This window comes from Furipterus horrens, unplaced genomic scaffold (genome assembly GCF_987537825.1).
Source record: "Furipterus horrens unplaced genomic scaffold, mFurHor1.1.pri manual_scaffold_5, whole genome shotgun sequence".
Taxonomy (NCBI): domain Eukaryota; kingdom Metazoa; phylum Chordata; class Mammalia; order Chiroptera; family Furipteridae; genus Furipterus; species Furipterus horrens.
This window is the reverse complement of record NW_028327175.1, coordinates 13,209,883-13,222,061: the sequence shown is the minus strand read 5'-3', so window position 1 is coordinate 13,222,061 and position 12,179 is coordinate 13,209,883. Positions and strand designations below refer to the sequence as shown.

The 12,179-nt window shown below is 43.3% G+C and overlaps 1 protein-coding gene and 1 pseudogene across 2 annotated transcripts in view; one reads left to right on the top strand and one right to left on the bottom strand.

Moving 5' to 3' along the window:
- The window catches only part of NPR3 (natriuretic peptide receptor 3), a 70,402-nt gene that overhangs the window by 19,267 nt on the left and 38,956 nt on the right, over window positions 1–12,179 (top strand). For both annotated transcript variants that reach the window (XM_090276191.1, XM_090276190.1), the window contains exon 3: window positions 5,442–5,608. In XM_090276191.1, coding sequence (XP_090132317.1) covers window positions 5,442–5,608 — 167 coding nt within the window. The remainder of the gene's footprint in view (window positions 1–5,441; window positions 5,609–12,179) is intronic.
- Window positions 11,774–11,995, bottom strand: LOC150008221 (negative regulator of P-body association pseudogene; annotated as a pseudogene).

Below are 12,179 nucleotides of genomic sequence, written 5' to 3'. Positions count from 1 at the left end.
AGAGGCAAAAAGAGATCCTCTCAGGTGACTGAATTCTGTTGGGAGAGCTCCTTGCAAGCCCCACTCACTAACTTCTGCTTATATACCCTTGCCTACCCCCAGTGTGAGGGGACCCAGGGAATGTGTGCTTTTAGCTGAACTCACTGTTACCCCATATCATTTTAGGAGTCTGTTACTCAGGAAGAAGGGAGGATGGACGTAGAGAGGCCACTGTCCATGTTGGCCACATACCCTGAAGCACCCCCCTACCCCCATCAGAGTAGAGGCGATAATCAGAACCTTATGGCTGGCAGAGTGACCTAGAGCAAGGGTCAGGTGTCCATCAGGGAAGGGCCTTCTCTGAGACCTTGTGCCCTAAGAATCAGATATATGTTCATGAAAAGTTCTTTAACATTCTCTTCTCCATGTGCTTCCTCACACCAAACTCTGTACCCATTCTAGAAAAAGATTATATTTTATTAATACTTATTTGATACTGAGTTTTTAAAAAAAAAAGACACACTGACAGTGTATTCCTATTTCCTGATTACTAGATTCTTGGGTCTTGATGAGCACTCAAAAATATTCTCATATCTGTCCAAATCATATTGTTACAGGAGTTCAGAATATATTCTGGGGGAAAGCAAAGGATGGAAAATAAGATAAAAAAAATAGGTTTAAAAAATCTAGAGAGAAGATGGTTTATATTGTCCTGGAGAGTTTTTAATAGAACCTATTGACATTCTCATTCATTGACTTTACCTTATTTGGATGTAAGTTACATGCAAAGTTATTTGAGCAATCAATCCTGCCTGAGACTGTTAAGAACTTTGCTGACCTCTTGAGAACTCAGAGGGCACTAATTAAGGTGAGGATGGAAGTGCAGTACCCCTAGGTGATGCATGTGAATCATTTGACTCAGTAGAAATGGGAAAATGGCAGAAAAAGGGAGGGACTGAATTTATTACATTTTGCTATCAAAGTGATATATGCACATTTAAAGCCAGTTTGGGACAATGAGAAAGGAAAGAGAATTCTGATACAATATTTCAACAGCTGTTAAGGCACATTTAGGCACTTCTCCTTTTTATCTTTCTTCCTGTTACTTTTGTTTTTAACAGTTCTTTTCTTTTTTTGTCATCCCACTACATTTGCAGTTTTAAATCTTGGAAGGCCCCAGACTCTGATGAACTGTATGTGGCGCCGGCACGGCACCGGCATTTGGAATCTGACGTGTGCCTGAATCCTGCTTCTGTTGTTTGCTAGCTAAGTGACCATGGGCACGTTAATCTCCTTGAGCCTCAGTTTCCTCATCTGTGAGATAGGGCTCATACTTAAATACACCTCACAGAGTTTGTATGTGGATCACAGAATGAAATGGTACAGGCAAAGCCGTCCATAATGGCGCCACCCAGTAAGGGGTGGGAGTGACCAGACCAGCCTGGCTCATGCGGAGCATGTAACACCCGGACACCCGGACGGGGTAGGCTGAGGCCAGGAGACGCAGTGCTCTGCAGCCAGCCTGGCTGAACTCCAGGCATTCATTTCCTGGACGTGTTCTGTGATGTTACAGCTGGCCATTCAGCCTGCATTGATCAAAGGCCTACTGTGTGCCGGGGCCGGGGCGAGGGGCGAGAGCTACAGGATGACACGGTTATCCCAATGTGGGGACCGCCCGTTGCCAGGCCAGCTCTCAGGCCACAGGGTCGCTGAGCACAGGGCTCGGTGCTGGGCAGGCCATCTCCTCTTTCACAAATATTCTGTACTCTTCTCACCTGAAATGTTTAAAACCGAACAGAAAAAGCCAAGCCAAGCCAAGCCAGGCGAATTCGTTTTCCTTTATTCCTGAACCAATTGTTAAGAATCACCTTCTCCGCCCTACTTTTCATGAGAAGATTTCTTTCTCCTCTGCTTAGTCCCTCATTCGGGGCCATTGTGGGAATATGACATTAGTACCCACCACCTCTCTGACAGTGCTGTCCCGAAGGTCACCAGTGACTGCCCCATTGCCAAAGCCACTAGCCTTCCCCAGGCCATGCCTCACGCCCGGGAAGCAGTGCTGTCCTGTGGGAACCTGCTGATGCCAGCTGTGTTCTAGTCTGTGTTGAAATGTAGCAAGTGCAGCTGAGACACTCAAGTTTCAGTTTTAGTTAATTTTAATTAGAGTTTAATTAGTCACACATGTGGCTAGTGACTACTCTGTTAGCACAGCTTTAGAACATCCAACATCGTTTCCCCCCATTTCTGGAAACACTGTTTTTCCTAGCTTTGGGGGCACAACATTCTTCTGGTTCTCTGTTAGCTGCTCCATCTCCTCCTACTCCTTCTGCCCACGAAAAACAGCATCCCTGACATGCCTGCGCTCCACCTCCCCCTCCTCCTCAGCACTCCCTTACACAGTGCAGCCTGTCCCTGGTTCTAACTCTAAGCCATATGCAAATGACGTCCAACACTCTCTTGAGCCTTCACTCCTCTTTCTGTTTAGACATTATTTCCCACCCCGGCCTGGTATTGTCACGTGGGCATTCTGTAGCCAGTCACCTTGGATTGACCATGACCCTCATTGACATCATTATAATTTCCACATCCACCTCCTCCTCCTGACTCTGCTCTTTCCTCTAATGACAGCCCACTTTCCTCTCCTCTTTGCATCATGGGTGGTGCGCCCCCTCCCTCTGTTATCCCTCACTCCCTAACTCTTGTGGCGTCTTCAGATTCCTCTCACACAGACCTCTGTTTTCTTCTCCAAGGCTCTCCCTCTTTTTGATTAAAAAAGCAGTAAATATTTATTGTTGAAAATTTCCTAGATTCAAAAAAACACAAAAATAGAAAAGAAAAAGAAACAAAAGAAAAGGAAACTAACCCCCCAAAGAACTGTGTTTAATTTGGGGTGTGTGTGACGACATTTAAAGTCTCGTAACCTCTTGCCTGATTACTGTGACTGTGAACCCTCAGTGTCTCCCCACTCTAATCCACTGCTAGTTCCCAAGGCATGGCTCTGCCGTGTCGTTGTCATTCTTCTGTTCCACTCGTAAATCTCCAGAGGCACCCAGTTGTCTATGGAACTAAATTTGTCCCACTCACAGGGCGTCAACACCAAGCCAACCTCTGCCCCGTGGGGAAGATGTTACTGGCACATTCCAATGAAAACAGCCACAAAAGCAGGAAGTCATAGTATCGGTTCTGTCTGGGACTAGATAGCTATTTATTTTGGCTTACGTTTGTTAAGCACTATTGTTTCCATTCTTTGTTTTTGTTTTTTTCTAGAAAACAAAAATTCCAAGTTATTACCTCTTAGGGTATGGCTGACAAATTTATTGTGCTGGATTTCATTTCTTTCAAAATAAAAAAAAATGTTTTTCCCATTTTAGTAACTGAGATAGTTGCTGTTTCCAGTTCCGGTTGTACTTTCTAATTACACAGCAGAGCATTTAGTGGGGTCGATCAGGTTAACTATTCCCAGGAGAGAACTTTTCCCAGAGCTGAGAAACTCTGACCTGCTTTGCCTAAGAAATATTACTCCTGCTGAGTCTCGATACCTCAAATCAATTAAAAGTGAATCAGTAAATATCAATTGCATGCTTATGAGAAACAGGTTCCTCCATGGGATGAAGATGTTCTGGACATTTTGAGACTCTGTGGTCTTCCTGATGAGTGAATTTGGCCCCTTCACGAAGGCCACGATGTCTGTGTCTGGAGCGCCCTGCTGGGCTCACCCTGGCCGATGGCAGAGACGGGCACATCACTCACTCTCTGCTGGCTTTCGCGCTGAGGCCTCCTCCGCATCTGGGAGGTTTTGTGTGGGAGGAGCAGGACTTTGTCAGGTTCTTTTTGGTGGCTTGAAATTGAATCTTGTGCTCCCTGATCTAGCCCTTAATGAATTTTGTCCTTAGCTCTGTCTTATTTAGCTTTTAATAGCTTGCTGGCTACTGGGTGTCACGCACACTTGCTCCTTAGCCTGTGTCTTAGGCCCTGTCAAGCCTGCCTTTCCACCCTCCCCTCCTATTCACACAGTTAGGACCAGCTGATGCCTCCTCCTCCTGCCACGGAGCCTTCTTTCCTCGGAGCTGGCTGTCCTCCTCTGTCCTCCTCATTGTTTCCTTGTATCCCGGACTTCCCTTCCACACCCAGTAAGCTGTGACCCTGTAATAACTTCAGTTGTTACATACCTGTCTTTAAATCCTTCTCTTGAAGGTAGTGGAGACTTTTTGAGACACTTACGCTGTCCACTGTGGTGGCTACCACAGACCTTTGAACATAGTTCAGTTAGTCCATGTTTGTCTGACTTGAGCTGTGATAGAAATTCCAAGGCCACCAGCTCTTTTTCTGTTAAGAGTAGAGCCAGAGCCCTGGCCTCACACTTCAGAGCCATCCTCGCTGCTTGGTCACTGGGCCCCGGGCACCTGCCACAGACTGGGGGCTCAGCGCTGACCAATGACTTTGGTGTTGGGCTCCAGAGTTGAAGTCCTTGTTTTATTTCTAGATCTCCAGGGATCATAATGATAATTCATAGAAACAACAGCTTATTGTCAAAAGGTAGAGATCCACCATTTCTTTTTGGGGCCCCAACGGCCACATACATCTAAAAAATGAAATCATAAAGAGAAGAATAATAATTTTTATTCATGTGATTTGCCTTTGGTTTTGCAAAGGGAGAGCTGTGAAGCAGCAGGGTACCCAGATTCTCATGCCTCAGTTTCCTCATCTGTAAGATAGAGATGATAATTGTACCACATCATGGGGTCTTATGAGGATTAAGTGAGTTTCTAAACATAAAATGCTCAATAGAGATTATTGTGTCATTATATATATGCTCAATACTTGTTAGCAATTTTCACATTATTACTATTGATGCACTGGTAAACACTGTCCAATAAATAATTGGATGATGTTGCCGGAGCTAGAGATACAAATCCTCACATTCATCTAAACTACTTCTCACTCTGGAGAGATTCCAGCACTATTTTAAGAACTATCCATAATCTCAAATGTCTTTGTTTTAACAGCGCCGACTTTATCATACTAGTGCATACCCATTGTCACACAGGCCATTACTGCCACCACATCTCCATGACATCAGTTTATTGCCCTTTGTTGACCTCCACAGATGTCTGTAGGCATTAAAACCCTAGTGCGAATGAGGAGAGGTAAAACTTCCTTCCTGCTCCTGCAATGCTGCCGTTCTTGGGGGCTGAATATTATAGCCACGTGGTTATTATAAGAGAGTTAACTCCACAATGCTTTCCTTTCTCTCACATCTCAAAGGCACGCATGTCCAAAGGGCCTTCTTCTCCTCTGAGGATTGTGACATTGTCACATCATACCCAAGTGCAAAACTCTGACAATACCTCTTGCCGTGGCTGCCAAGAGTGACATGTAGAGACACATCGCAGTTGGAAAGGGAGAATGGGCCCTTTCTGGTGACCGGCTTGGAATTATAAATATTTTTATTTCTCCCGTAGGAGATGGCTCGTGGAAGAGAGGAGACAAACAGGACTTTGAAGCGAAGCAGGCGTACTCATCCCTCCAAACAATCACTCTACTGAGGACAGTGAAACCTGAGTTTGAGAAGTTTTCCATGGAGGTGAAAAGTTCTGTTGAGAAACAAGGGCTCAATGAGGAGGATTACGTAAGTGCTTGATTACGGGCCGAGACCTTCAGCATTCTGAAAACAGTCTTCTAATTAAATCAGAGGTGACAAAGTGTCCCATTCTGAACCATTCAGAAATTCCTAGGTTCATGTCTGAACGCCACTGTGCCTTCTGTGTGTTTTTTTTCTGGCCAGCTTTCCTCCCTCCCTCCCCCACCCCCCCCACCCATCACCCCCACCCTGCACTTACGCTTTTCCAACTGCTGCAGGAAGGAAAATTGCTTTTTGTGGGCACTTGCGGTAATGCTGAGCAGATGTCTGTAGACTTCCATCACTTAGTCAGCCCGGAGCGTGTTGGGGGAGAAGATGGATGAAAGAGGGCCAAAGGTTTGCATACCTAATTTTTCCAAAGCTTGGTGGCAGAAGACGTTTTGGGTTTTAGGAGACTCTTTCCTTTGGCAGCCGGTCTCAGCTTCACGGCGAGGCTGCTTCTCTCCTGTGGCTGCGTCGCTGCCCCTTGGCTGCAAGCTGTTTCCTCCCCAGCTATTCCAGAGCTTCCCACTCAATTAGTGCTGTTGTTACTGAGGCGCTTTCCGGGAGTGGGCCAGAGTCAGAAGGTTAGGCCGGGCTATGGATTAACAGAGGGACTCATCGCATTGGTGGCGCGCATTGGTGGCGCCCGGAGACAGCTGGCCACACCTCACTGGGTGCCATGGTTTCACTGCCTCCGCTGCACTTCGCTGTGGGGCCCCTCACCCCTCCGGGCCGCTCCAGAACGGCTCACTCCACAGCGTTTGGACCGGAATAGGAGCATCTTCTTATTATTTTTTCAAAATTTACTTATTTATTTAAATTTTCAATTACAATTTACTTTCGGTATTATTTTGTATTGGTTTCAGGTGTAAAGCATAGTGGTTAGACAACCATATTCTTTAAAAAGTGTCCCCCTGCCCCCGATATTTCCAGTACCACCTGGCATCGTGCATAGTTGTCACAGTATTATTATGTTCCCTCTGCTGTCCTTTATATCCCTGTGACTATTTTGTAATTACCAATTTGTACTTTTTAATCCTGTCGCCTTTTATACCCAGCCCCCAAACCCCTCCCCTCTGACAGCTGTCAGTCTGTTTTCTGTATCTTGGAGTCTGTTTCTGTTTGTTTGTTTATTTTGTTCATTAGATTCCACATGTAAGTGAAATCATATGGTATTTATTTGTCTTTCTCTGACTGGCTTATTTCATTTAGCGTAATATTCCCTGTGACTGTTCTGTAACTACCAATTCGTACTTTTTAATTTCTTCACCTTTGCCACCCAGTCCCCAAAGTCCCCTTCCCTCTGGCAGCCACCAGTCTGGTCTCAGTGGGAGCACCTTTTTAATGACAGATATATGGCTTGGATGGTCCCTGCATTAGCCTCAGACAGACTTCCATCCAGAGCTGGGATCTAGCACTTTCTACCTATGTGATCTGGGGCAAATGACTTAGTCTCTCTGATCCAAATTATTTTTCCCTGTTGGGAGGATTACAGATAAATCTCTCTGAAGCATTTAGCATTATCCCTGTCAAAAAGTTGGAACTCAGTAAGTGATGTTTCTTTTATAGTATTGTTATGATACCTGTCTTTATAAAAAATTTTCTATCAAATGACATACAAAGGGTCTTATAAGCATATCTACTACTGTCTTAGATATTACACAGTATGCATACATCATTTAAATTCCCTCTTGCCTTTCTAAGTCAGCACTGTCCAGGATATAGGCAGTGTAAGTCACAAATGAGCCACATATGTAATTTAAAATGTTCTGGTAGCCACATTTTAAAAAGTTAAAATAATGAGATAAAATTAATTCTCTAAATTTATTAATTATTATTATTATTTTAATTCTCGCCAGAGGACATTTTAAAATTGCTTTGAGAGAGAAAGAAAGTGGGAGGGGGGGAGAGAGAGAGAGAGAAACACTGATGTGAGAGGGAAACATCAATTGGTTGCGTCTTGTAGGCTCCTCAACTGGGAGTTGAACCCTCAACCCAGGTATGTGCCCTGATGGGAAATCAAACCTGCAACCTTTCTGTGCATGGGACAGTGCTCCCCAACTGAGCCACACCATCCAGGGCCAGGTGAAATTAATTTCAATGAGACATTTTATTTAAGTCACATATAAAAATATTATTTCAACATTTAATAAATGTAAAAATTATTAATGAGATTGTATAGCCTTTTTATTGTACAAAGTCTTTGAAATCCAATGTGAATTTTACCCTTATAGCATATCTTCAGCCAAGGGCTCAACAGCCATATGTGACTAGAGGCCACCGTATTGGAGAGTGTGATCAGAGTTATGACAGAAACAGGCCTGCTGTAATAGAGCCCAGGCTCAAGGAGACCTGTGGTCGTGTTGTCATCATCCAGACCCTTTATCCCAGGAATATGGAAGAACACAAAGGACACTTTAGTAGTGCTAAGGTGGCCTGGGCCAAATTGAAAACATCTGTCTTTTATATATGTCCTAGAATTATTTTACTTTACCAGGTTTTATATTAATTTGATGGCTTAAAAGCCCAACAATGTTGTCATTTTTGTCTGGCACCCTTCCAGAGGTTGTTGAAGTTCAAGTATTTTGGTGCAGGTTGTTCGACATAATGATACTCGTTGGGCAAAAGTTGGCCTTCCAACAAACTCCTGGGTAATTCTTTTCGGTTATCAGTTTTTCTGTACTCGGAATATTAAATCTTATTTTAAGGGTAGTCTAAGAAAAATCTTATTGCGAAGGTATGCTTACTACAGAGATCCATAACACACTCCAAACTGAGTGCTTTAGAGAGTATTTTTATTGTAGATTACAATACTGTTTTTCTCTGATGGTGGGATCATCTAAAACAGACTTTATAAGTAAATAAAGATAATTTATGTAGAAATTAGAGCTCATTATAATAACTTACCACAGTTCTGAAGATGTGTGTGTCTTTCACAGCCATGATGTGTTCCTCGGGCTCTTGTGCACCTGCTGCAGACACACATCAGGTCAGTGTAGACAGGTTGTTGTGGTGACCATCATGGAAGAGGGAGATGTGGGTGCCCAAGAACCAGGAGCTAGTGTGGCAGGGACTCCTATGCACCACACCTTGATCAGGTAGCAGGAGAGGCTTAACAAGACTAGCAAGCCTCGGTAGTCTTCATTCTAGGGCTCAGTTCTTTTCCGGGTCTTTCTGCTCCTCTACCTTGTACTTATCTGCTTACCCAGAACTTAAGTTCGTGATACCCATCGTGGGCTCTTCAGCCCCCACTCTGGATCTCACATCCAGAAAGTGATGGGCTGCCTGATTAAGTTCTAAATTTTCTAAACCATCACATAGGGACAAATTTGTTTCTTTTCAATTCTGCTGACTATGCTTAATTAAAAGTATACTTAATTGAGTATGTTCAATGAAATAAAGTATAATTAATTGATGGACCTGGCTGGGATCCCAATACAGGATTGATTATGAGCAGCGATGGTGGGCATCCTTGTCTTGTTCTTAACTTTAATATGAAGAACATACAATAGATTTCATATCGAGTCAGCATGACATTTACTGCGGGGTTTTTGGAGAGGCTTTATGAACTATGGAAGTTCCATTTCATTCCTCGTTGGTGATGTCTTGTTTGGCAAAATTACACATTCTATTAGGGTAACAAAAACAAAACATAGCAAACATCACAGTTTATGTAAAGTAAGTTAATGGAAAGCTTTGGGCACAGGATTTTATTGCAGGCATTATAAATTGTATTATATCCCTAGCTCTTTGTCATATTTGTTAGTATCACATTCATCATATTAGCATACTGGCAGCATGTGATCTTCTCAAAATGTAAAACTCTGAAACTTTAAAATTTTTACAAGGCTATATTGAAATGCTGGAAGGATGGAGTGGCCATGCTTTTTAAAATAAAATTATTATTCTATATTTTTAACTTACCAGATTTTGGTGAATTCATGAAATTTTGTTTCCATAAAGTTGATTTCCTCTCCCTTCCACCCCCCTCTTCTTTTCTCACTTTCTCTCCTTCCTCCGTCTCCACCTCTTACCCTTTTAAATGTTGACTTTTTAACTGAGATAATTGCAGATTTACATGCAGTTTTAAGATGTCATACAGAGAGATCGTTTGTATGCATGTCCAGTTTGCCCCAATGGTAACATTTTGGAAAACTATCCATGAGATCACAAGTGGATATTGACACTGATACAATGTGCTGATCTTACTCAGCTTTCCTCAGTTTTATTTGTACGCATGTATGTCTTTGTGTATTAAGTTCTATGCAATTTTATCACCCATGTAGTTGGGGAGTTTGCAGTTATCAAATACCTTTTCTATATCTATTGAGATAATCAGATTTTTCTTTATTCTGTCATAATAGTTTGCTGTATTCCTAGATATTTTCTCTTCCAGTTTTATTGAGAAAAAATCTATATAACATTGTATAAGTTTAAGGTGTACAATGTAATGATTTGATATATGCATATATTGCAGTGATTGCCACAATAACTTTAGTTAACATCCATCATCTGCATAATCACAACATATTTTTTCTCTTAGCAACGTTCAAATATACAATACAGTATTGTTAACTATAGTCATCATGCTGTACATTAGATCCCCAGAACTTATTTATCTTATACATGTAAGTTTGTACCTTTGATCATATACATTACTAGATTTTTCTAATTTTAATAATATCCGCACTCCTGGAATAACTCTGGCCTCTCTGTACCTGAGCGTCTCTATTTCCCAGACCATATTTTGGAGAATATAATCATGGTTGGCTGACTCTACACAAGTTTGCCTTGGTGGAGCTTCCAGGCTTGGTCATCCCAAAGGCGATTGCAGCCTGTAGATTAGCGTCTCTGGGTCAGATACCTACTCTTGCTTCGTTCATCCCTGGTGGGTGGTTGGGTGGGTGCATGTGTGTGGTGTGACAGAAAATAAGATTGCTTAGGGCTGGGCTATCATGGGGGCTGTGGGTGTTGCATGTACTGTAGTGGTCTAGTTACTAGTACATGTATCTTATGACAGTTTCTCCACCATTTCTATGGGCAAAATGGTAATATTTTAAAATGTACCTTTATCCTCCTACTGGTGAACCAGGTGGAAACCAATTCCATTCTAATACATTATATTTTATTGGGGCCCCATGGCCACCACTGGAGACAGTATAGCCTCATGGTTAAATGTGCAGGCTTGAGAATTCATAAACGTGGCTCTGCCTCTTACTATTTTTTTTTAGTAATATTTTATATTTGGAGTTATTATGAAACATTTACTGAAAATTCACAATTTACTAGATAGAAGGAAAACTCTGACTCCAAAAAAACCTCCGCTGCCTTGCGGCATACCTCTTCAGGGGAAAGGCTAAGGGAGTAAACCCCGACAGAAAATCCGGAGCCGGAGTCCCTAAGGCGGTTTGACATTGTAGTCAACACCGGCAACTCCTGCGGCGCACCTGAAGCCAAGCTGTATTGACTCCGTCTTTCCCTTGGACCCTTCAGCTGCGAAGAGAGGGGGAGTCTGCTGCATGGGCAACAGCAGACCCTCCATATCACCCTGCCGAGGCTCTGTAGCTTCAGCTTCACTAGAGAGGACACTCCAGCGTCATCTCAAGATGTCGATTCAACACGGGAGGAGACAGATACCGTGTCACTCCCGAGTCGGACTGCACAGCCATTCTCGGCGGTGCAGATAGACTCTTAAGAAGCTACACCATCGTCTCTCCAGACGGACGGCTGCCGACGAGTCGTACAAAACTAATGCAGCAATGAGAGACAAAATTTATTGTGACTGTAATGTATTTATAGAAATTCAAAGTTACAGAGTACAGTCTGGATGTCACCAAGAGAGCACTGACAGGCTGCGGCAAGGCCATCTCATAGGCATTGTTTGCTTTGGTGACTTCATGATGACCCAGGCCATGGTCTTCAATCTTAGAGGTCTACAGCTTGATCTTGGTCATGTCTCAGAATTCATCCAAGTCAGATGATGGCACTATGCTGATTATATCATAAACCTTGAAAATCACAACTTCCCAGTGCAGGACAACAGGAAAAGCAGGGTAGCATCGTGAGTAAGCTTTGTTGTCTTCACTGAATAAACTATTTTACGAATGCACCAAGAAAACGGAGTCATACTGCAATCCCCCAAAGACTAATTTAGGGTGGAAGAAGTATATTCTACTCTGGAGGAGGAGGGTACGACTTCAGGCCGGGTGATGCAGGAGAAGGTGCAGAGGGGAGAGAGATACTACCTCTGTTGGGGGTCCCTTCCAGATAATCCCACTGTGGAGCTAGAAGGCAGTGCTCTTTTGGAGGCTTGGTTTCCCACATGTTTCTAGGTGGGAGTGTGGATCTCCTGGAAGTACAAGTACAAGGTTGGTCCCCCATAAGGATTATAGGACCTGGGCATTAGCTTTTTCTGGTGAACCCTAGAGAGGTAAAGAGACCTGAGACTGCGGCGGGTCCCCTCCAGCCACAGGGCTTCCTCCTGGCTTCTTTCTTGCCTCTTACTATTCTTAACTTGGGCACATTTCTGAAATTCTGTGCCTTAGTTTACTGACTATAAAATGGGGATAATGCTTTA